This window comes from Neofelis nebulosa, chromosome 9, assembly GCF_028018385.1.
Source record: "Neofelis nebulosa isolate mNeoNeb1 chromosome 9, mNeoNeb1.pri, whole genome shotgun sequence".
NCBI classification, from domain to species: Eukaryota; Metazoa; Chordata; class Mammalia; order Carnivora; family Felidae; genus Neofelis; species Neofelis nebulosa.
Genome location: NC_080790.1, coordinates 127,602,249 through 127,627,047, shown reverse-complemented (window position 1 = coordinate 127,627,047; position 24,799 = coordinate 127,602,249). Strand labels below are relative to the sequence as shown.

At 47.4% G+C, this 24,799-nt stretch overlaps 1 protein-coding gene across 4 annotated transcripts in view; it reads right to left on the bottom strand.

Annotated features, from left to right (window-relative positions):
* EYA2 (EYA transcriptional coactivator and phosphatase 2) overlaps positions 1-24,799 on the bottom strand; it is a 261,177-nt gene that overhangs the window by 134,274 nt on the left and 102,104 nt on the right. For all 4 annotated transcript variants that reach the window (XM_058685842.1, XM_058685841.1, XM_058685844.1 and 1 more), the window contains one exon: positions 17,810-17,926. In XM_058685842.1, the coding sequence (XP_058541825.1) occupies positions 17,810-17,926 (117 nt within the window). The remainder of the gene's footprint in view (positions 1-17,809; positions 17,927-24,799) is intronic.

Genomic DNA, 24,799 nt, shown 5'->3' with positions numbered 1-24,799 from the left:
CCTGCTCACGCTCCGTCTCTCTCTCTCGCTCTCAAAAATAAATAAAGATTAAAAAAATTAAAAAAAAAAAAAGAAAGAAAGTGCTCCAAAATGTCTTATTTGGTGAAAAATACAAAAGGCAAATTGTGAAACAAGATGTACAGCAAGATGTTATTTGTTAAAAAAAGGAGATGGGGGGGGGCGCCTGGGTGGCTCAGTCGGTTGAGCATCCGACTTCAGCTCAGGTCATGATCTCACAATTAGGGAGTTCAAGCCCTGTGTTGGGCTCTGTGCTGACAGCTCAGAGCCTGGAACCTGCTTTGGATTCTGTGTGCCCCACCCCTGCACCCCACCCCTGCTTGTGCTCTGTCTCTCTCTCTTTCAAAAATGAATAAACATAAAAAAATTAAAAAAAAAAAGGAGATGGGCTCCCTAGTTGTGGGAGGAACCCCCCCCCCCCTCCCCGGAAAGATACACACTAGTGTTACGTAAGCGATTTAAAATAAATATATGAAAAATGAAAAAAAAAGCAGTAAAAAAGGCAGGTGGATTATGGTCTGGAGGATTATGCCTAGGACTCGAAGACAGTATTGAATGTTAAATAATGTGGAGACAGAGAGAGAGACAGAGACAGAGACAGAGAGCCCTGTGCTGAAAAAAGCAGAGAAAATTCCATGAAAGTTCCCACGTTTTCCTTCACCAACCAAACTTTTGGGAGTAGAAAAAGTTGCATTTGCTCTAAGGGTGCAAATTATGTATCCCACAGCTGACTTGTGGCTTCTCCCTGAGTGACGATGGATTTACAGAGTCGGTCTGTCTGTCTCCCATGCTATCAATGGCTCCCTGCCTGAAGCTGTATTCCCCCCTCCCTTAGTTATCTTTTTATTTTATTATTATTTTTTTTGATTTTTAAATGTTTATTTTTGAGAGAGAGAGAGAGAGAGAGAGAACGAGCAGGGGAGGGGCAGAGAGAGGGAGACACAGAATCCGAAGCAGGCTCCAGGCTCCGAGCTGTCAGCACAGAGCCCGACGTGGGGCTCGAACTTATGGACCATGAGTTCATGATGAGAGCCGAAGTCAGACGCTCCACCCAGGTGCCCCCTTTAGTTATCTTTTTAAATTCCTGAGCAGAAGTTCCGACAGCCTGGGGCTGGGAGCAGGCTGCTTACCACTTCTGTCTCAGAAATTACCAAGGCGGGACTGGTAGTTTGGACAGGACTCTCTATTTCTGTGTGTCTGTAGGTTTTTGGTTCAGTGTTGTTTCCTTTTTCATTCTTCCCCTCCTCTCCCACCAAAATAATCAGAGAGATTGATTCTGCCAATTCTGCCACATTTTCAACAAATTTTGCAGACCCAGACCCTGGTGTGGGCTCACTGCCTATTTCCTTGAAATGTCAGAAGTAGGAATGAAAAACAAATGACACCAGAGCAGAAACATCAAAGCCCCCTCTGAGTTTCTGTTCCTTTGGGAGTCCAAGGATAAGCTGGGATTCTAGAATTTTCTGAACAGGCCGCTGGGACCTGGCAGACATTGTTAGAGGCAAGTTCTGTGAATACTGGCGTTGGCTCCCATGACCCCCGCATTGTGCACTCCGCCCAGAGTAGCCAACTGGTCTTTCCAAGATGCAAACCAGATCAACCTCCTGTTCTAAACCCCCCAATGGTTGCCCGCTGCTCTCAAGACAAAATCCAAATGCCTTCACTCCGCCACGGCTCTGTGCGGTCCTGCCTCCCCACCTTCTGGCCCCCCCTCCACCCCTCTTCCCTTCACATACCAGCCGCTGGCCTCCTGTCAGCAGGAACACGCCTGACACATGACCGCTTGCCTTAATTTACATGTATCAGCTCTAGGTCACCTCCTCAGAGACCCAGCCCTGCCCGCCCCCCAACTGGACCCTCCTTCCCCAGACCCTCTTCACCACATCTCCCTGCTCATTCTCCTTGGAATGCTCATCACGGTACTTGCTGACTCCCTAGCTCACCATCGGGTGTGGACTGAATTGTGTCCCCCCTCACCCACAATTCCTACGGTGAGCCCTATCCCCCACTGGAACTGTATTCCAGGATGGGGCCTCTAGGGAGGTGTTTATCATCAAAGGCGGTCATATGCGTGGGGCTCTAATCCTATAGGACCGGTGTCCTAATAAGAACGGAAAGACCCCCCAGGGATGTCTTCTCTCCTCATGCACACACAGAAAAGGTCGTGTGAGGACATAGTGAGAAGACGGCCGTCCTCAAGCCAGGAAGAGAGTGCTCACCAGAAACCAAATCTGCACGCACCTCACTCAGCCTGGGACCTCTCAGCCTCCAAAGGGGTAGGAAAATGAATATCTCTTGCTCGGGGCTCCTCGTCTACGGAACTTTGTTATGGCTCCAACAGACTAATACACTGTCATACCCTCTCGTTGGGACACAAATTCCCTTCAGGCAGGCCTCGACTGTCCGTTCAGGGCTGTATGGCTTGCACCTAGTATGCTCCCTGCAACAGGGCTGGTGCTCACGAATGTTTGCTGAGTGAACGACAAACACAAACGCCTCTCCCCATTCCCGTACCTGCTGCCGCACAGACCAGGGGTTCTCGGGGGCACTGCAGTGCCCATAGGGGTGCTTGGAAATTTACGGGAACGCTTTTATTGGGGGACCTTAATGGCATTTAGTGGGCCGGAGCCAGGCGTTGCTCAGTGCACGGACCAGTCCTGCAAAAGGCAGATTTTTCCCAAGTCCCATCTGGCTCTGCATATGCCAGACGTTCATTCACACATTAAAGACCTGGCTTTAATGATCTGATCCTACGACACAGGGGTCCGCGAACTGTAGTCCGAGGGCCAAATCCAGCCCACCACCTGTTTCTAAGAAGAACGTATCAGAAAACAGCTTCGCCCCTTTGTTCCGTATTATCTACGGCTGCTCCTTCAAGCTGCAATGGCAGAGTTACAAGCAATTGGAACAGAGACTTAAGGTCCACAAAATCTAGAAGATTTACTCTCTGGCCCTTTTTACAGAAGAGGCTGGCTAACCCCAATCCCAGTACGTCAGTCCATTTCACACATACATACAAAGGGTTTGTTTGTCTTTTTTTCCCCCAGCATTTTCACGTAGGTTAAAATTTGCAAGAATGCTTCCGTAGTGCGTTCGGTTGGAATTATACCATACTATAATATCTTCGATTATTTTTTAAAATTTACTTATTCTTGAGACAGAGAAAGATCACGAGCAGGGGAGGGGCAGGGAGAGAGAGGGAGAGAGAGAGAATCCCAAGCAGGCTTTGCACTGTCAGCACGGAGCCCGACGCGGGTCTTGAACCCCCAAACCGCGAGATCAGGGCCTGAGCCGAAATCAAGAGTCAGAGGCTTAATCGACTGAGCCCCCCGGGGCTTCGATTATTTTTAACCGAATGTTTAACGATATTCAGTTACACGATGCAGAAAACAACAGAAGTGTTCTTCCCTCACAGACCCTACAGCCTTCAGGGGGAAACTGAGTGTGAAAGTGAGGCTCCTTCCCTGGGCTGGGAGAGACACAGACCCGGAGCTTCCCCTCTGGAACAGGCTGCATGCTGGACAGACAGCGTGTGAGCCTGGCTCCATCTCCCTCGCCCTCCATTTACCTCTGGTTCTTTCCCCAAAGCCAAGCCACCAGCAGTTGCTGTCAATTTCACATGCAAAATACACCTAGAATCTGACCAGGTCTCCCCACCGCCACCGTCACCCCTAAGCCAAGGGCCTGTCCTCCTTTGCTTGGACCACTGCACTGGCCTCCTCGCTGGTCTCGTGCTTTCTTTTGCCTCCACAGCCTGTTCTCCACGTGGTGGCCAGAGGAAGCCTGTTAAAACTCAAGACTTATCATGCCACACTCCTGCTCAAACCCCTTCACTCTCCTCCTCTGTGAAGCCTTCCTTGACCACTCTGTGGCAAAAAACACATCACAAACCCAGCACTGGCTTCTTTCGTTTTTCCCTTAATTCTCCCTCTTCCCCCAACATACCATAGAACTTGTTTTCCTTATTTATCATCCGTCTTCTACCGCAGAACATCTGCTCCTTGAGGGCAGGGCCTAGAGAAGGAGCTCAGAGTCCCCCGTCCTGACATCAGTTTTCTCCATGGTCACCATGTAGAACAGGGTTAGCAGAATGGTGGCCAATGGGCAGAAATAGTTCTTTTTAATTTGTTGCTACCAATTTAAGTTTTTTTTTTTTAATTAAAAAAATTTTTTTTTCTTAACGTTTATTCATCCTTGAGACAGAGAGAGACAGAGCATGAACGGGGGAGGGTCAGAGAGAGGGAGACACAGAATCGGAAACAGACTCCAGGCCCCGAGCTGTCAGCCCAGAGACCGACGCGGGGCTCGAACTCACGGACCGGGAGATCGTGACCTGAGCCGAAGTCGGCTGCTCAACTGACTGAGCCACCCAGGCGCCCCCAATTTAAGTGGTTTTAAATAAATGTTTACTTATTCTGAGAGAGAGAGAGAGAGAGAGAGAGAGAAGAGAGAGAGAGAGAGAGAGCAGGGGAGGGGCACAGAGAGAGGGAGACAGAGAATCAAGGGCTCAAACCCACAAACCTCGAGGCCATGATCGGAGCCGAAACCAAGAGCTGGACGCTCAACCGACTAAGCCACCCAGGTGCCCCCCAATGGAAGTGTTTTAAATTGGGGAAGATCTTATGAAGTTCTAATTTCCGGGCTTTTGGGTCTGTTTGTTTGTTTACTTTGGAATAATTGACCCCCGTATGGCACCAGTCGGCCTTAGTGGAGTAGGGCCTCCTCCTTATGGAGGGCTAGGGATGCTCAGTTCATCCCAGGCTTCCCCCAACCAGCCCCACACACTGCCCTGTGGGCCGGGCTCCCGGGGCATGTTGGTTTGTGACCAGTGGCAGAATGAAGAGAGCGGGCCTGGAGCCAGATAGCGGCGGAGGCCTTCTGGGCCTTGCCTCTTAGCACGTTCCAGTGCAGTTTTACCTATGTTGTGCCATCGTCCGATTATGGTCTGTTTCCCCACCCTGGTGCGCAGAAAAGCCGCTCCGTTGACCTCTGCTGCAATAATGGCATCTGAAGGCACCGCCCTGGGTCCCCCACAAGCTCTCAGTTCCACATGCAGACCCTGAGGGTGGCTTCTGGGGCCCTTGGTTCTGCAGCTTTGCCTCGAAAACCCCTCTTGCGGTGGCGGCAGGAAGAGAAGGCAGTGGAATACCTCCAAAACAGAAAAATAAAACAGTGTTCCAAGCTTTCAACTTTTCCACTTTTGCGTGTCTCAAAAAAACCCGATGATCTCAGTCAGCTTGGGCTTTTACAACAAAACACCCATAAACCGGGTGGTTTAAGCAGCAGACGCGTATCTCTCCCACTACCGGAGGCGGGGGAGTCCAGAATCAGGGTGCCGACTGACTAGGTTCCTCACGAGAGCCCTCCTCCCGGCCTACAGACGGCCGCCTTCTCGCCATGCCCTCACACGGCCTTTCCTCAGGGGGTGCGCTCGAGGGGAGAGACAGACAGGTCTCTCTCTTCCTCTTACAGGACACCAGTCTCATCAGGGGGGCCCCGTCCTCATGGCCTCATCTCACCCTAACTGCAGGCCACAGGCGGCATCTCCAAATACTGTCGCACTGGGGTTAGAGCTTCAATAGATGGATTTTAGTGGGATGCAAGCGTTCGTTCTGGAACACCTGCTAACTGCCTTCCCCGGACCCCCTCATTAACCAGGAGAGTTGCCTTTTAATGATCTCTTACAGTTGTGCCGCCTGACGTGGTGGCCACCAGCCACATTTACGGTTGCTATAACTAAGAGCAAACAACAGAAACATGTCATTGCTTCAGCTGTTTTGGCCAATGCTCAACAGCCCCATGTGGCTCGTGGCCACCATATTGGGCAGCAGAGACATCCAACACTTTCCCATCATCGCAGGAAGCCTATAGGCCAGCACTGCCTTCATGAATTGTTGTTGTTTTTTTTTAAGTTTATTTATTTTGAGAGAGAGAAACAGAGAGAGCAAGAGGGGGAGGGGCAGACAGAGATAGAGAGAGAGAATCCCAAGCAGGCTCCAAGCTGTCAGCACAGAGCCCCACGCGAAGATCGAACTCACGAACCGTGAGATCATGACCTGAACCGAAACCAAGAGTCGGATGCTTAACGGACTGAGCCACCCAGGTGCCCCTTCATGAACTGTGGATGATGAAACTCCTTTCTGGCCCCCAAAACTAAGGCTCAATCACCCAAGCTGCTTTCAAGGGTCATCTCCAGCGACTTTTGGTGATGGGGGTGACTAAATAAATCTTGTTCTGTGGTCAGAGGAAAAGACTGCCCATTTAAACTCCGTACGTCTTAAATCCGGAGGGCGTCAGCACAAGCAGGAGGTGGCAGGCCCGCCAAACCCCGTGAAGGTGACGAGAAGGTGACTGCCAGGGTGGAGGGGCCGCATGGCGCAAGAACGCTGACATGTATCGGGAAACCTCACCCACTTTGTCGTGTGCAGGAAAGTTGCTGATTCACACCAGGAAACCCGACCTCAGGCCAGGAACCCATGGATGCCAAGCCTGGCCCCTGTCTCGACTGACAGAGTGAGACCAGGCAGACTTGGAGACTGGCTGGGCCGGGACAGCCTCTGGCCAAGAAGAAATGTGGAAATTACCCCACTTCGCCAGGAGGAGGCCACTGGGCTCCAAGGCAGCTGTGGCCATGCCCATCACTTGAGTCCTCCGGGAAATGCCTCACTGATGAAACAGGCCAGAGGTGGGCATGGAAGGAGGTGAGATCTTCCTGGGTCCCCAAGTCACCACCTGGTTGGGGATTTTCTCTGAGCACCCGGGGTTCAGTTAAGAAACTATGGAAACAGATTGCAAGATGGAGTCATGAAGACCAGCCTTATACACGTTCGTCTGCTTCATGAAGTATTTTAAAGAGAGTGCTTAAATCGGTTTGCCCAAGGGGCGCCTGGGTGGCTGGGTGGGTTGAGTGTCCGCCTTCGGCTCAGGTCACGATCTCGTGGTCTGTGAGTTCGAGCCCCGCGATGGGCTCTGTGCTGACAGCTCAGAGCCTGGGGCCTGCTTTGGATTCTGCCTCCCTTTCTCTCTATCCCTCCCCCACTCACGCTCTGTTTTCTCTGTCTCTCAAAACAAATCAGTTTGCCCACAATGAAAACGAAGGAGATTTCACAGTCAAATCCAGCTACAGGGATTACCCTGAAAATGGAAAGATTTAGCCTCCCCAGCATCCCATTCTCGTGTGGCAGCAACGGGCGAAAGCCGAGTGATACCTACACCCCTGCCAGACGGGCACGTAGTTTTCAGCTTGCCCTCGGCCTGACCGCTCACCACTCCCTGCAACATTACAACTAACTCACTTCTCTCTTTCATTGAGAAGAATTACCTCCCGGAGCAGGCTCAATCCACAGAACCGCAGAATCATTTGCAGAGAGTAACGACCTGCGTGTCTATGATTTGCGATGTAAATGTTTCTCAGTTTGCCACTTGTTTTCTGTTTTGTCTGCTTTTGTTTTGACTTTACTTCTGGTGTTCTTTGCCACGCCCCCCCCTTCCCCCCCCTCCCCCAACCAATCTGTAGTTAAACTTGCTGTCTTTTCCTTGATGGCTAGCTTCTAAGTCACAGTGAGAAAAGCTTTTTCTACTCCAGGGTTATACAAATTTTGCTTACTGTCATTCTAGTTCTTTTATGATTTGACTTCTGACATTTAAACTGCTGATCCAGTAAAGAAGATGTGGTATCTATACACAGTGGAGTATTACTCTGCAATCAGAAAGAAGGAAATCTTGCCATTTGCAACTACGTGGATGGAACTGGAGGGTATTATGCTAAGTGAAATTAGTCAGAGAAAGACAAAAGCCATATGACTTCACTCATATGAGGCCTTTAAGAGACAAAACAGATGAACATAAGGGAAGGGAAACAAAAATAATATAAAAACAGGGAGGGGGACAAAGCAGAAGAGACTCATAAATATGGAGAACAAACTGAGGGTTACTGGAGGGGTTGTGGGAGGGAGCATGGTCTAAATGGGTAAGGGCATTAAGGAATCTACCCCTGAAATCATTGTTTCACTATATGCTAACTAACTTGGATGTAAATTAAAGAAATAAGTTAAAAACAAAACAAAACAAAACAAAAAACTGTTGATACAGGACAGGAGGTGGTGGGGGGATGGGCTAGATGGGTGATGGGCATTAAGGAGGGCACTCGTGGGGGTGAGCACTGGGTGTCGTATGTAAGTGATGAATCACTAAATTCTACTCCTGAAACCGATATTACGCTATATGTTAACTAACTAGAATTTCAATAAAGTTTTGAAGGAAAAAAATAAACTGTTAACCCATTTGGATTTTTTTCATGATATGCAGTAAAAAGAATGGATTTCCCCCCTCCAGATGGCTAACGAATTGTTCCAAAACCATTCACTGAATATTGCGTCTTTCCCCACTGACATGCCCATCTGCCCCATGTACAAAATTCCTAGATACGCTTTGTCTCTTTCTGGATGGCACGCTCTCCTCTACTGGTCAATCAGTTTACACATACACCCAAAACAAGCTGTTGTGGCTACTAAGGTTTTATCATATGCTTAAATATTAGTATGCCTGGCACCACAGCACTCTTCTCTTGTACGATGTCTCAAATCTAATCTCCTGGTTCACAGAAAAGTAACCACAAATTGGCTAAAGATTTGAAGAGAGGCTCAACCTCATAAGACACACAAATTAGTATTATGCCAAGAAACCGCTTTTCATGCATAGGATTGGAAAAAATGCCCAATAACTAGATGACACTGGGTTGGCCAGATCGGCACTCTCACACACTGCTGGTGGGAGTTTAGATTGGTAGAATCCCTACGGAAGGTAGCTTGGAAAATCCACCAATTTTTAAAAATGGGACTTTCCCCTCAACCCCGAATTCTTCTTCTGCACAACCTACCCTTCAGATGTCCTTGCAGAAACACGAAATGAGACACATTTAGGATTATTCATAGCCATACTGGTGGTAATTGTAGACACCCAATGAGGAACTGATTAAATGATTTACAGGACATCATTCAAAAGAATGATAGGCACCTGTGAAAAAAAAGAGGAAGCCCTTTCTATACACGGACTTACAAAGTTCTTCAATATCTGTTGCTAATGAAGAAAGCAAAGTGCAGAAGACAGTGTATGTATGTTACCTATGAAAATAAGAATAAATGCAAGTGTTACTGCCATAATGTGATAAAGCTTTCTTGAGAGGCTGTGTGTTGTGCAAAATTGTTCACTGAAATAATGGGGCTTATGGGAAAAAGTAGGGTTAGGGCAGACTACTCAAAAGCAACACAACTTTGTAACCAAAGCACTGATAAAAACAAGAATAATAATAATCTCAATAAAAAAGAGTAATAGAGAAGTGCTACAATAAATAGAGGACTTAGCTTTAAAAAAGAGGTCAAAGTATCTTGACAGAAGGGGGTATAAAGACACTGGAAGTGTTGAACTATGGAAACCAGGGCAAAATGCACCAAATATTGGGGAAATTGCAAAAGAAATTCTTCAAAAACAGAGCATGCGGCCAAACCGAAGTCAGACGAAGAACAAAGGGCACCAGGGACAGAACTGTGTTCCTAGAAGCTTGTTGTCTTTACCAGTGTTACGTATTTTGCATTCAGCTGCTGTTACCATATGTGCTGGGGAAAAGTGCAAACAAACCAATATGGTTGTACATGCACTTCTGGCCAAGACTGGGTCGTGGGGACTAGATTTACCTTCCCACATGAAATAGTTAAAAAACTAGATTCCCAAGACATCAGACATCAGACAATGAATGACAGCAACCTTTGAGAGAAAGGAAACGAAGAATGAGCCACATGATTGCCCCATTGTGGCCGGTTTCCAGGAAGGGGCCCAGGAAGGTGCCCAGTGGTCTCTCTAAGCTGAACAGAGGAACTGCAAGTCCAGGGAAGCCTAATGGGTAGGATTCACAGAGCAGAGTTCCAGAAAACAGAGCTGCACTGCGAGAGTGCTCCAGAGATTTGTGGACATTTCCCCTAGGGTGTCCACCAAGGCTGGAGGAGAACCACTTGAAAAGATTAGAAGGAACAATACCCAGAGCTCATAACAGAGTTTCAAATAGTTCTTATTCCTGCCAGCCAGAGTGGAAAACCTCATAATTCATGGGGCATTGGGTAGAATACACAGAAAGACTTCCTCAGTAGTGGGAAAATGTTGTTAGGTCAAGAGTGCCCTAGACCAAATGTTGCTCTGCTCGACCTAAAAAAACTGAAAGCAAGACTAGAGAGGATCAAACTGTTTCCGTGTAATTTAACTGCATCCCAGAATAGAGCTTAAGAATATTCATAGAAATATAAAAATGTCCAGCATCCAACAAGGTAAAATTCTCAATGTCGGGCATACAATCAGAACTTATGCACGCAAAGCATCAGGAAAAATGACCTGTAATGAGGAGAAAAATCAGTGAAAAATAACCAAGAAATGACAGAGATGACAAAACTAATAGGTAAGCATATTAAAATAGTTACTATAACTGTGTTCTGTCTGTTCAAGGAGCCACTAGAAAGACTGGGCATGTTAAACAGAGGCATGGAAGATTAAAAAAAATAGAGATCAAATATCTGAAGATAAAAAAAAATGCCCTGAGTGTAATTAACAGCAGATCAGATACTATACAAGAAAAGGTTAGTGAACTTGAAGACATAGTGGGGAGGAACTACTTGAAGAAGTAATGGCCGAAACTTTTCCAAATGTGATAAAAACTATAAACTCACAGATTAAGAAGCTCAATGAATCCAAAGTCCTAGAATCATGAAAAAAAACAGCACCAAGGCATCAAAAATGAAATTGCTTAAAACCAGTGATAAGGAGAAAATCTGAAAAGCAAACGAACCAATGCAACTTTAGAGTTATCATTTGAAAACCGAGTTGACATCGTTTCCTTACTTATGAAACATGAATGAATGACTTCTTGTCATAGAAATATGAAGTAGAATGGACTGTGTTCATGTTTGCTCATACTTGCAAAAAACCCCAATTCTGGATGGGCTCACAAGAACCTAGTTTAAATGGTTAACCGTTGAGGCTTTGGAAACTGAATGGATGTGGGACAAGGGTAGAAGAGAGATTTCTATAGATGTTTAAACTAGGTAAATACATGAACTGCTCAAAAAATAATATAAAGGAAGAGTAAGTTTAAATGTAACTTTTTTTTTATCACAAAAGAAAGGGAGGGGAATAGGAAATGATGGCTAATGTGCATGGGGCTCCATTCTGGGGTTATCATATAATGATTTACAAGAAATGTGTATTTGACCATTTAGATGACCAAAATATAATTCTCAGATAATACTGATCTTCAGCCACAGTTCCTGAAAACACATTCAGATCCATTAATGTGAAATGGGTGTCTTGTTATTAATCGAGGCAACTTTTGCACCCACCCAAGGGTGAGAGCTGACCGCCAGGAGGACCAACCACGTGATTAAAGAGTTGGAACTTTCAGTCCCACCCCGACCTCCAGGGAGCAACAGAGGGGGCTGGAAGTTGAATCAGCCAAGGGCCAATGACTTAGTCAATCATTACTATATACGAAGCCTCCATAAAAACCCAAGACAGCTGCTTTTTGACCTTGTCAGAGAGCTCCTACGCCTGGGGAACTAGAATCCTCTTATGTGCCATTGAGCCAGGCCCCAAGCTTCATGAGGACCGAAGCTCCTTTGTTCAGAAATTTGCCCTTTGTATCTTTTCATCTGGCTTTTGATTCATATCCTTTGATAAGCTGGTAAATGTAAGTAAGTGTTTCCCTGAGTTCTGTGAGCCTCTCTAGCAAATTAATCAAACCCAAGGAGGGGTCCTTGGAAGTTCCAGTCTGTAGCCGGTCGGTCAGAAGGACAGGTAACAGTCTGGGCTTGTGACTGGCATCTGAAGGGAGGGTGGGGTAGTCTTGTAGGACCGAACCCTTGACCTGTGGAACCTGATGCGGTCTCCAGGTAGACAGTATCACAATTGAGTTGAATTCTTGGATGCCATGCTGGTGTCCAAGAATTGCTTGGTGTTGTCAGGCGGGGGGGGCTCCCCTGTTGGAATTGGGTCCAGGAACCTTAAAAAAGGTGTAACGAGGGGTGCCTGAGTGGCTCCGTTGGCTAAGCGTCCAACTTGGGCTCAGGTCATGGTCTCACAATTCGTGGGCTCGAGCCCTGCATCAGGTTCTGTGCTGACATCTCAGAGCCTGGAGCCTGCTTCAGATTCCTTGTCTCCCTCTCTCTCTCTGCCCCTCCCCTGCTCAGTCTCTCTCTCTCAAAAATAAACATTAAAAAAAACTGTAATGAAAATGTGGAATTAAGAGAGTGGGGAGGGTTGCCCAACTTTGTGAATATAGTAAAAGGACTGCATTGTATACTTTAAGAGGGTGAACTTTATGGTATGTGAATTATACCTCAGCAAAAATAAAATACAGAAAAGAAGAACACATTCATGTTCATCATTTTTTTTTTTTAAATTGGAGAATCACACAATTTTACCAGAAAGGGTTCTAAGGCCCATCACGCCCAGGACTTCCCGCTGAGAACAGAGCAGTCTTTTGTGAGAAGGTCCCTATCCAGATCTACCCAGAAAGACTGGCTACTGAATTCCACTCCTGAAGAGCCACAAGGTGCATCAGGCTGCAAAGGGTCTGAGAAGTCCTGCAGCAAAGACATCTACTTAATTTTGTGCTGCACACTATTTACCAAATGTATTTGATGCAGCTGACCATGAACTTTTCCAACCTCTCTCTCTTTTCAGTGAGCATCTGTGAGCACCAGAGCTGTGAGATACAGATCTTGAGAGTTCAATGGCTTGTCCAAAGTCACACAGCTTTCGGTGCCAGAAACTGCTAGGTTTCACAAGTCCAACACAAACCGGTCCCTGAAGTCTCTGGCTGAGATCACTGGCTTCCAGACCCTTCTGCTAGGCTTTTAATTCTCCCCCTCATCCCTGAATCACATGCTTCCATGTTCCTGAATGGCTCATGTTGGGTTCTGAGCTTCAGTATTAACGTTCCCTGGTCTTTGGTGAATACAGAAGGAATACAGAAGGAACTGAAGAGATCTGACTATTTTCAAGTCCCCATATAAGGCAGATTTTTACCAGAAGGGGAGTTTATGCTGATGTGGAAGAGTCAACAGTCTCAAATTAGTATTCCTCTTTTCTTCTACCAGGACTCCTTAATAAAACCGAGAATTCAGGAAACACAGGTGAACTTGGGAAGAACACAGACCGTCAGACCTGAAGTTAGATAGCAATTCCGTTGTCTCTGGAACCCGCGCAGTTGAAATTCCCTGTATAACTTTTGAACTTAATTACCGCGGAATACACTTATCATGATGGACAAAAATAAAATAAAACGATAAAAAGAGAACTTCACTGCTCATAGTCTATGCTGCCTCACCAATAACAGTCAATGAACACGTACTTTGTGTGTCCTATATATTATGTACTGTATTCTCACAATAAAGTAAGCTAAGAAAAGAAAATGTTATTAAGAAAATCACACGGAACAGGTAATACATTCACAGGACTCTGCTGGATTTATTGAAAAAAAAATTTGCACGTAAGCGGACCCACCCGCGCAGTTCAAATCCCTACTGTTCAAGGGGTCAACGGTAACAACAGCTAACATTGGTAGAGCACTTAGTTTGTGCCAGGGGCTGCTCTAAATACTTCACACACACACACACACACACAGCTCAGCTCATTTAATTATCACAGTACGCCATGCATCAGTATGATCAGTACCCAATTTTAGAGGGGAAGAACGCTGGCTCAGGGCCACATGCTGGAACACTGCGAAGTTCACTTCGCCTGACTTCAGGGTTACCGATGTTAACACCTATGTTACAAAACAAACAGCAGGAATGAGAAAAAGAGCACCCAGCCTTTACGGACCTCATCTGACGTGCCCAGGAATCATTCCATTTCGTCCCCCCGAGAGCCCCTTGAGGTCCTCTCCCTTGCTAGGATGCCAGTTCCCAGGTGAGGAAACCGAGGCACAGGAAGTCAAGTGCCTCACTCAAATCGTGGGGTGTGTGGTCTGGGGCTCTGAGTCCCTCCAAGGCACCAGCAAGTTCTTATAATACACGCTCAAGATGTTTTCTTTTTAATCTTTGGAGCCGTTTCTGTGAGTAGCAGTGTTTCAGCAGGAGAAGCAAAAAGAAACACAACAACAAAAATCAAAGCCATGAGAAACACATTTCAGTTATAAAAACTCTTGGGTAAACTTGAAAAAAAGAAAATAAACAACAAGCGAAGGCTGACGAGTGCTGTGAACTTTTCTCTCTTATGTTTATTATACATTTGGTGGAGGGGCAGTGTTATCCAAACAGATACAGATCTCAGGCCAGAGCCTTGAGGGGTGATGACCCCGCTGAGGTTTCTGGAAGTTTATGAGAGTAGGTAGAGGACCCAGAGGGAGGCATCCGGCTTGCTCTGTGACCCTACACAAGCCATTCTGTGGCAGTGCCTCAGTTTACTCATCTGTAAAGTGATGGGGTGGTTGGTCCCTGCTTGGGTTCTTTCTGCTTTGACGAAATTATGATTTTAATTCCCAGAGAGGAAAAAGACTCATCCCAGATTCTCCACACGGACCAATTTCACTCTGAGTGTTTTCAGACCCTTTCTTCATTCCCTTCCTCATCTGAAAAGCTAAGCTGAACTGACGTCTTCCATTCTGAAACGCACACGGAGGAGTTTCAGAGTTTATTTCTCCTCTGGAACCACTTGAAAAAAAAATAGTTAATAGGAAGCACATGGGCATGGTGTGTGAGCGTTCTGTGTGTTTGTGTTTGAAAAAAATACTTACGGAGGAATATGTCAGGCTTGCAGAATGCCTGGGCTGTCTCAAGAGCAGTTTATGGCCATTAGCATGAGACCGAAGGCAGTTAATTGGGACAAAGTCCAGCTGCTGTCACAGCCCTTCTGGCATCTGGGCCGCAAGGACGGTAAGAAAATAACCTGGATTATTCCCATGGTTGGGTGGGAACAGAGCAGATGTTTTTCGACTTGTGAAGGGCTGGTGGGGATTGAGGTGGCGAGGCAGGGTTTAGGCAAGTGCTCATCCATGGAGAATTGTCTTCTAGAGGGTTCTACAAGAGTGGGGAGGGCAGGATGGTATGGGGGTTGCATGCCTGGGCTCTGCAGTGAAACGGCCTGGCTTCAGATCCCACCGCCATAGCCATGTGACCTTGGGCAAGTTACTTTACCAACGTGTGCCTCAGCTTCTCCATCTGTAAGATGGGGATAATGATAGACCGTAGGTCACAGGGCTATTGGGAGGATTAAGGGGAATGGCGTATGGTATACACATAGCTTAGGATGCTATTTGGAATCCTGAGAGAGTCCAGGAAATGGCACTTGGAGGAAACAGCACAGGCTCTGGAATTCTAGAAATCCGAGTCTGAATGCCAGCTCTGAATACTTATTGGCTGTGTGATATTGAGTAAATCACTTCCCCTCTCTGGGCCTCGCTTTCACCATGTGTAAAGCAGGTGTGATAGTGCCCTCCTCATGGGGCTGCCATAAGGACCAGAGAAGAAATGACATATTCTATATGTCCTGGCTTGGGGCGGGGGTGGGTCCCCTCTTTGCATTCCAATCTCATCCCCTTTACTCACTGCCCCCAGACTCATGCTTCTCCTTTGGGAGACCCTCCAGCTGCTCATGTGGCTTGTACCTTTCCATTACTCGGGTCTCCCTATCCATCTGGGTTATGTCAACCGCTACGCCCCTCATCACTGCCCATCACACTGCCCTGTCTCTGTCTTTCACAAGCTCTGTCAAAGTCTGTTAATAATCCGTTTATTTGTTAATTGATTCTTTGTTTTCTCTCTGAGGGATTGTCACTGTTGCTGGCCATGTCTCCAGTGCCTAAAAGGGTGCCGGGCACAGAACTCGTACTCAATAATACACAGTGAAAGAATGATGGATGGAGAGCCACTCCTAACGTCACTGAATCCACTTTTCTGCGGGGGTGGGGAAGGATGTCAGAATGGGGGAGGGTGGACTGTGTTTGCTGTTCAACCTTCATGGCCTTAGAAGTCCTGAGGCAGTAGGTCTCATCTCTACTCGCAGAGCTAGTAAACACTGGCTTGAGAGTGACCCAAATGCAAGTCCAAGTTCAGTGTCTTCAGAAGCCTTTATTATCAGGACTGTTGCCATAATTTCACTTCCCACTTGAAGATGGGTCCCAGGAGCTTGCACCCTTCTGTGAGACTCAGAAGGCTACCGTGGGGGGCCAGAGGCGAAAGCAGAAGCAGAGAAGAGCAAGGGTTTGGGGGTGAGCCTGGGGGATGGGATTCTGCCAGACCCCTAAGAGATTCGACACATTCTGTTTACTGCACTTGCAGTAAAATCTAAACTCCTTGCCTTGATGTTGGGCAAACCGATCATTCCCTCCATGCCTCAATTGCCGCACCTAGAAAATGGGAATAATACCAGCACCAACACTTTGCCATGAAGGTTGTATAAGACGATCCAAACAACATCGTGTGGCACGTGGCAAGTGTTTGGTGTTGGCTGATGGTGTCGCCAACAAGCTCTGATACAGACCTTTACATGGGAGCTTTTCCAAGGGGTGGGCATTGATGCTCATCAGCCCCTTTCTCCACACACCCCCCTGCCTAAGATCATTTGCTGTCCCTTCACCAGGTTTTTCTCTGAAAGGCTGCCCTTGATATCCATCTTTATTGTTTAATAAGACATTTACAAGACAAAGTGACAACACTTGCGAATAGTTTTTTTCTTTTTTTTAAAGAAAAGTATAATCACTCATTAGCCCACGGACTTCCCATTACTCCTTTACTTTACTCTTGCATATTATTTTTCAAATCCTTGACGGTCACTTTTACCAGATTTCATGAAGGAAAAAAATACCAGGATGCGGATCCCCCACATGACTGCCACCAGCCCTCTACTCCATGCTTCAGCCCCAATATGCTCCCAAGGGACTCGAAGAAGAGAAGGGGCCCTAGGAAGGTCAAAGAGTGGGCACAGAAGAATCCAGGAATCCAGTTACTTAGGGTATGTGGGGTGAAGTTACACCCTGGAGTCTTCTGCCCTTTCTAAGGCCACCGTAGGGTGATGCAGAGCCCCGGAACCTTCTGCCTGGAACACCAGCTTCTTTACTAGGCTGCCCCAAACTCTTGCCACCTGGCATGTCTGAGTCAACAATGGACTTGCCTGTCCCGTCACACTTACCAAAGCCAACTCCTACCCACAGCCCTCAGGACCTTACATCATTTGGCTCTGTTCTCTCTCCAACACTCTCTCCTCCCACACCCCTTGAATCCTGCTCCAGCCTTGCTGGTCTCTGTTCTGTGCCTCAAACACATCAAGACATTGCCCCGCATACCGCTTTCGCACTGGCTGTTCCCGCGACCTGGAATGCTCTTCCTCCAGGCCTGTACATGGCCGAGTCCTCCTACCTCTTTGTGTGTCTGTCCCATGTCATCTCTTCAGAGTCTGCCCTCATGACTCCATCTACAGTTGTATATCTCACCATTCCTGACCCTTAAATTGCTCATCACTCTCCACCCAAACTCCATGTCTATTTGCTTCACGGCACTCAACTTCTTCCAAAATTAGCTGGTTTATTTGTTGCCTTGTTTACTGTCCATCTCTCCCTCCTGCCGTGCAATTGCCATAAGGGCAGATCTCATATCTGTTCTCTTCTGTCCACCGCTCTAACTCCTGGAGATAGATTCTGGCACATAGTAGGCGCTCAATAAATCTGGCAAGCAAACGAATGAATGACTGGACACCTAAGTCAGGCAGTGCCTTGGAGGTGGACAGGAAGGGGCCGCAGCGCCACACTGACCGTGCATCTGGTAGGTGTACGGGCTCTGTCCAGTGGGTGGGGTGCTGAAGCTGGAGCCGTAGCTGAGGAATCCACTCTGGCTGGGGGAATGGTTCAAGCTGTCTTCTGTCTTGATACCTTGGAAGGAGGAAAAAGAGGCACCGGGGACACATGATTAGGATGCTTCCTTGTCACCTGCAGAAGAGCGTCTGAACCAAGAGAGCACACAATTTTATCAGTTTCCAAATCAGGAGCTGCAAACCGGTGGCTTGTGAGGCACAGTTAGCCCATAAACGTATTTTGCTTGGCCTGCATATTTTTAAGGAAAATATGAAATTAGTCGGTTTTGTTGAAAAACCAGGAGATTTCACCAAATAATCTGGACTTATGGCTTCATTTGAACAGCAAGATGGTCTAGCAACACCATGCCTGCATTCCCATGTGATGACACAGCCTATCCCCATAGGTTCCCTGGGGTCACTATAGATACTGCACTGTCCCTGAAACATAAATGTCTGCTTTCAGTGCTGTCTTTTCATTGCAGTTGTACTCTTTTTTTTTTTTTTTTTCACATGCTAGGACCCTATCAAAAGTAGGAAAGGGAAAGGCAGGTCAAGAGGGACCCATATTGGGGCGCCTGGGTGGCTCAGTTGGTTAAGCATCCGACTTCGGCTCAGGTCATGATCTCGCAGTTGGTGGGTTCGAGCCCCGCATTGGGCTCTGTGCAACAGCTCAGAGCCTGGAGCCTGCTTCGGATTCTGTGTCTCCCTCTCTCTCTGCCCCTCCCCTGCTCATGCTCTGTCTCTCTCTGTCTCAAAAATAAATAAAAACATTAAAAAAATTAAAAAAAAAAAAGAGGGACCCATATTTTGTATATGCCTCATGCTCCCTGCCTGGCTCTCAGGGTAGTGAGTTTTCAACCCCTACTCTACAGAGTAGGGCCATGTGTGGTTAATGTCCATCAAGATTTGGGGGTGAGTGTTAAATGAACCATCCTTCCTCTGTAAAGATGCCGCCACTTAATCTAAGACACACTCTCCACTCTTCTTGTGGGAGGAACCTGCTTCTCCAAAGGCCACAGTTACAAATGTGTCGTTTGCTTCAGCCACAGTCTGACATGCTTCCCCAGAGCACAGGCACCGATTCCATGAGCAGCTGGCTGGAGAAGGGACTGTACTGAGGCAAGCGGCTTGATCCACCATCAGTAGCCCACAGATTGTATTTTTATTGAAAATGTAATAAAATCTGCTTATCTCTGTCTACCTAACAGGTGTAAAATAGTATCTCCACGCTGTTTATGTTTCTATCTCTTTACTTTTTTAAGCTTATTTATTTATCTTTGAGACAGAGCGAGTGAGAGGGCGAGCATAAGCAGGGGACGGGGCAGACGGGGAGAGAGAGAATCCCAAGAGAGGGAATCTGTGCCGTCTGTGCATAGCCCAACGCGGGGCTCGATCTCATGAACGGTGAGGTCATGACCTCAGCTGAAACCAAGAGCTGGACCCTTAACTGACTGAGCCACCCTGGCGTCCCTTTTTATATCTCTTTAAGGGATATTTCTAGTTCTGGCTCCAGTTTTGTAAAGGCAGTTCCTTCTTTTTCACCCATTCAGTCTCGCGAATGAAGACAATGCTTCCAAAACACGGAGGAGCAAAGGAAAAGAGAAGCGTCCCTGCTTTCTACCCCCAGGAAGCCCTCCCCAGCACGGAGGATGGTCCACTGTTCTGAGCAACACACAAGATATCAAAGGATTCTGTAAGACAGACATGGGGAGTCTATTATATGCTCAGAGTATTGAATTCTTTTTCCTGGTTCCTGAATTCCCAATGTCACCCACCATCAGATGCCAACACGTTCACTTCCTGTTGGGGAAGACTTCTGCTTCTTTAAGAGACTGAGATATTCTAGGGTAGACTGAAAAACATGACCAGGTTCTCTTGTCAAGAGGCAGAGTCCATTTTTGTACTTCTAGAATCTCCACTGGCCTTGTAACTTGTTTCGACTGATAGAAGTGGTTGAGTGATGGGAGTTCTGGAGACTAGCTGTCAAGTGCCTTTGAAGCTCCTACCTCTGCCCTCCTCTTTTTTTTTTTAAAGTCCATTTATTTTGAGAGAGAGAGAGAGAGAGAGAGCACGAGTGGAGGAGAGGCAGAGAGAGAGAGAGCGAGGGAGAGAGAATCCCAAGCAGGTTCTGTGCAGTCAGCATGAGCCCAATGTGGGGCTTGATCTCACAAACCCTGAGATCATGACCTGAGCCTAAATCAAGAGAGGGATGCTCAACTGATTGAGCCACTCATGCGCCCCAACTCTGCCCTCCTGGAAACCTGACACCAGCATGCTGTGAGCAAGCACAGGATTAAAAGGCAGGTGGAGGGACCCATGCCAGCCGACCTGCCAGCCAAATGCAGCTTCATGAGAGACCCCAGGGAGACCAGGAGAGAGTCTACCCAGCCAATCCACAGAAGCACCAGAAATAGTTTACCAGTGTTGTTTTAAGTGATTAAGTTTGGGGTATAAGAGATAAATGACGGACCCCTGGGTGGCTCAGTTGGTGAAGTATCTGACTCGATTTTGGCTCAGGTCATGATCTCGTGGTTGTGAGATCGAGCCCTGCGTCAGGCTCCGTGCTGGGTGTGGAGCCTGCTAAGATTCTCTCTCAATCTCTGTCTCCCTCTCTCTCTCCCTCCCCCTCCCCTCTGCCCCTCCCCCCTCAAAAAAATAAAAAAAATAGTTTAAAAAAACAGATACATGAGTTGTGGCACAATCAAATAATGGAATATGGAATATTACACAGAGTGAAAATGAATGAACTACGGCCACAGGCACAAACAGGGATAAGTTTCATATAAGACCTAAGGGTGGGCAGAAAAAGCAGGTGTCAAAAGAATAGAGACTAAAAGAAACAACGTCTATAAAGTTGTAAAACACGCAAAACAATACTCTACATAGGCCCATGGGCCAAATGGGGCTTGATGCCTGTTTTTTGCAAATGAAGTTTTATCGGAACACAGACACATCCATTCGTTTGTGGAGGATGGCTTCTTCTGCATTAGAATGGAAGAGCTTCGTGACTGTGAAAGACTGTAGGGCCTGCAAAGCTAAAAATATTTACTATCAGGCTCTTCACAGAAAAAGTTTGCTGACCCCTAGTCTACATAAAGAAATGCAGAGGGATGATAAACATCAACTCCAGGCATGTGGGTGTCTCTGAGAAGAAAGGGAGATGACCTTTTATGCTTTTTATCTCTTACGTTGGATTCCAGCTCGTGGTATTTGTAGTGTTCGTCTTCAGGCTTTTACCGATGTCTTAAACGTTGCGTAACAAATCGAGGAAAAACAATTTCAATACCGCTCACCTTCTTCCCTCTAGCTTGCTCAAATGTGTCACTTCCTTGAAGCTATTTGCACAAAAGTAAATAATGCTGTTTGCCAAGGAGCACTGAAAAAGCTTCCTAACAAGATTCAACAAGGTTTGTCCAGACAATGAGCAAACACTGCTTGCTCAGGCGCAGGCACAGGTGAAGGAAAATGGCTTTTCATCCTACCTGTCATTGTTCAGCGACATGAACATTCCAGGTGTGTGTGGCAGCCTGGCAAGACCCTGCTGTCTTGATTGAGTATGTCCCTTGGGCCAGCCCTGTGAGCTGATCCCTTCGCAGAGATCAGGGGTTGGCCAATCACGGTCTGTGGACCAAGTCTGGCCTACTTCCTGTCTGTGTAAATAAAGCTTTATTGGAACACAGACACAGACACACAGTTTCCATATCGTCCGGCTGCCTTCACACTATGGTGGCGGAGCTGAATGGCTGCGACAGGGACTCTAGGGTCCGCAGAGCCAGAAGGACCATCCGGACCTTTGCAGACAACGGTGGCCGACCTCTGACACAGACAGCCTCGTCTATCTTCACAGTAATGGCGAGGAGGCGAGTAGCACCCCCGCTGCGCGAAGCAGGAAACTGAAGGGGCTTGTCCAGTGTGTCAGGACCAGTATGTGGCGGGGGGGGGGGGGGCGGTGAGCCCAGGACATATGCTTGTACCACCTGCCACGTTGTGTCTGGACACAGGGCCGGTTTTCTCTTTTATGCCGAAAAATAATACGGCTTCGGTGTCCCTGGCTGTCAGCCAGGTGGGGTAGCTTAGGCGGGATTATATCACAAGCCTTCTAGCACAGGAGGGACAGAGGGCTGGAAACAATGTCCACACCTGTGGGCCGAGGACTGTCACAGGTAATCCCCTAGGATTTATGGGATGCAGGCTCAGGCACTAGAGCTCAGTGATGAAGAGACTGGACTCCAGGGCCAGGCTACTTTGGGTCTAATGCCACCGACCAGCTAGGGGACCCTGAGCTGGTTCTTTACCCCCAAGGACAGAGAACATTGAGGACTGAGGCGACGGCAGCTCAGCGACGGTGACTATTTCCAACGCCTGGCCTGTTGCCCCAACAGGACCCACCACTCCTACCCCTAGAATCACCCCCTGTCTATTCAGTCGATGCACTGCCCTGCCCCGGGCCACCACTGTCACCCCGCACTCCTCCTCAGTCTCTGACCAGCCTGCCTGCTGCCTTCTTCCTTCCCTCCAATCCAAGCTCCCCACGGCGGCTGACGCGATCTGGGAAAAAAACCCAGACTGTAGCTAGCTAGCGTTTAGCCCTCTGCTTATAAACCTGCCAACGAGTTCCCGTTTCGCTCGGAATAAAACCTCAAATCCTTCCCAGGCCTCGCGGGGTGGGTGCCCGCCTCACCCACCTCATCCCTCACTGTGCTGTGGCTATTGGGCTCCTGGGACTCTCCAAATTCCTCCCATCTCGGGGCTTTCTGACTTCTGACGGGCGGCCCCCCTGCCTGGAGGCTGCCTCAGTTCTTAGGATGCTGAACCAGCTCTTTGTCTAAAAGGCCTCCCCAAAGCTGGAGCCTAGATGAAGCCTTCCTCCCGTTCTCCCTCATAACTGACTTCTCTTCCTCGTATCACAGAGCATAGTTCGAAACACGCGAAGATTTGTAAATCTTAAAATGTTTTTCTCCCTTTAGGCCAGGAGGTGCAAACTCAAACGTCTTTGGGGGACAGGCAGATAATTCAAGAGAGCCATGTGGGCTGGGTGGGGAGCATGACAAATTTAGGCTAATGGGCACAGCCTGACTCAGAGTCACCTATTCCTGACACAAAAAAGAATGTGGGCTCAGTGCTGCCGGATCATCTCTCTCTCTCTTTTGAAAGACGTTAGAAATATATAATTTTTTTTTTTTTTAATTTTAGAGAACAAGTGTGAGGGGGGCACAGGGGTAGAGATGGAGAGAATCTTTAAATTAAAAAAAAAATGTTTTAATGTTTATTCTTGAAAGAGAGAGAGAGAGAGAGAAAGCATGAGCGGGGGAGGGACAGAAATAGAGGGAGACAGAGATCGGAGCAGGCTTCAGGCTCTAAGCTGTCAGCGCACAACCCGATGTGGATCTCGAACTCCCAAGCCGTGAGATCATGACCTGAGCCGAAGTCAGATGCTTAACCGACTGAGCCACCCAGGCACCCCAGAAATGTAAATTTTTACATTAGCATTTCGCATTTTAAAATTGGCAATTGATTTATTTTTTGTAAATGTTTATTTTTTTAAATGTTTATTTACTTTTGAGGGAGAGAGAGCATGCACGCACGTGCGTGGGAGAATGTGCATGTGCGTGGGGGACGGGTAGAGAGAGAGAGAGGGAGAGAGAACCCCGAGCAAGGTACATTTGGCTCAGATCCAGACATGGGCTCAATCTCACGAGCATGAGATCATGACCTGAGCTGAAATCAAGTTAGACACTTCACCAACTGAGCCACCTAAGTGCTCCTAAAATTAGCAATTAATTTTTTAAATGTTAAGCATGTTTTATAGGTTAAAAGAGATACCCACATTACCCACTGGCCTTTACTTTTCAGCCTCTGTTGCAGACTGTAAGCTCCACAGAGGGCCCATTCTGCTTTGTTGGCCTCTGTGTGCCTAGCACACGACCCAATGCTGAGTGAATGAATTAATGAATGAATGAATGAACACAAGAACAGAGCAGAGGTAGAGAGGGAGAAAAGGAAGGGAAAAAAAGGAAAGACTCAGTCTCTGCGCTTGAGCCACACCATCGAGTTGGGAAGATGAGATGATACGTTCATTTAACAGATGACGAAACCGAGGCCTGGGAAGGTCAGAGGCAGCTGGGCCCAGAAGCCAGGTCTCCTGACTACCTTTCCACTAGGCATCTGTGGTTTCTACCTGTCCCTTCCTCCTCCGGGGACTACCTTGCCCTACATTCAGTTCGGTTCTCTTGGATGAGCTTGACCTGACTCGTGGTTCCATGGGTGGATATGTGGCCAAATGTGGCCATCCAGAGCATTCTATCTTCTCTGCCCCAGTGTCTCTGCCCCAGTGACTGGGAGTCCAGTCAGAGGAATCCCTGGGATGGTACAGGAAGTCCTGGACGAGAGAAGCTCTCTTTTGGGGGGAGGTACAGCTTGGAACTGCGAGGGCTGTCTTTGACACCACAGTGGGAAAGTCTCAGAATGAAGGTTAACCTTCCAAAGGAAAGCAGAGAGACTGATTCTTCATATCATCACTTGAGTACCTGGATTTAGCCCTGCCTGAAGCTCATACCCTAAGATTGTTCAGCTATGGTTTACAGTCAACACCCTTATTTCCTTAAGCTAATTAGCACTGGATTTTTGTCATTTGCTACCAAAAGAGATTTGGGTTGATACATCAGTTAAGATGGGAAGGACTAGCATGAATATAAGCCATAGGCAGTGTGACAGTTAATTTTATGTGTCACCCTCACTGGGCCACAAGTTGCCCAGACAGTTGGTCAAACATTATCTTGGGTACGTCTGTGTGTGAGTGTCTCTGAAGGAGACTAACATTTGAATCTGTAGACTGAATAAGCAGATTGCCCTCCCTAATGTGGGTGGGCCTCACCTAATCAAGTGAAGACATGAATAGAACAAAAAGGCTAACTAAGTAAGAGGTGACTCCTTCTATCTGAGTGTTTGA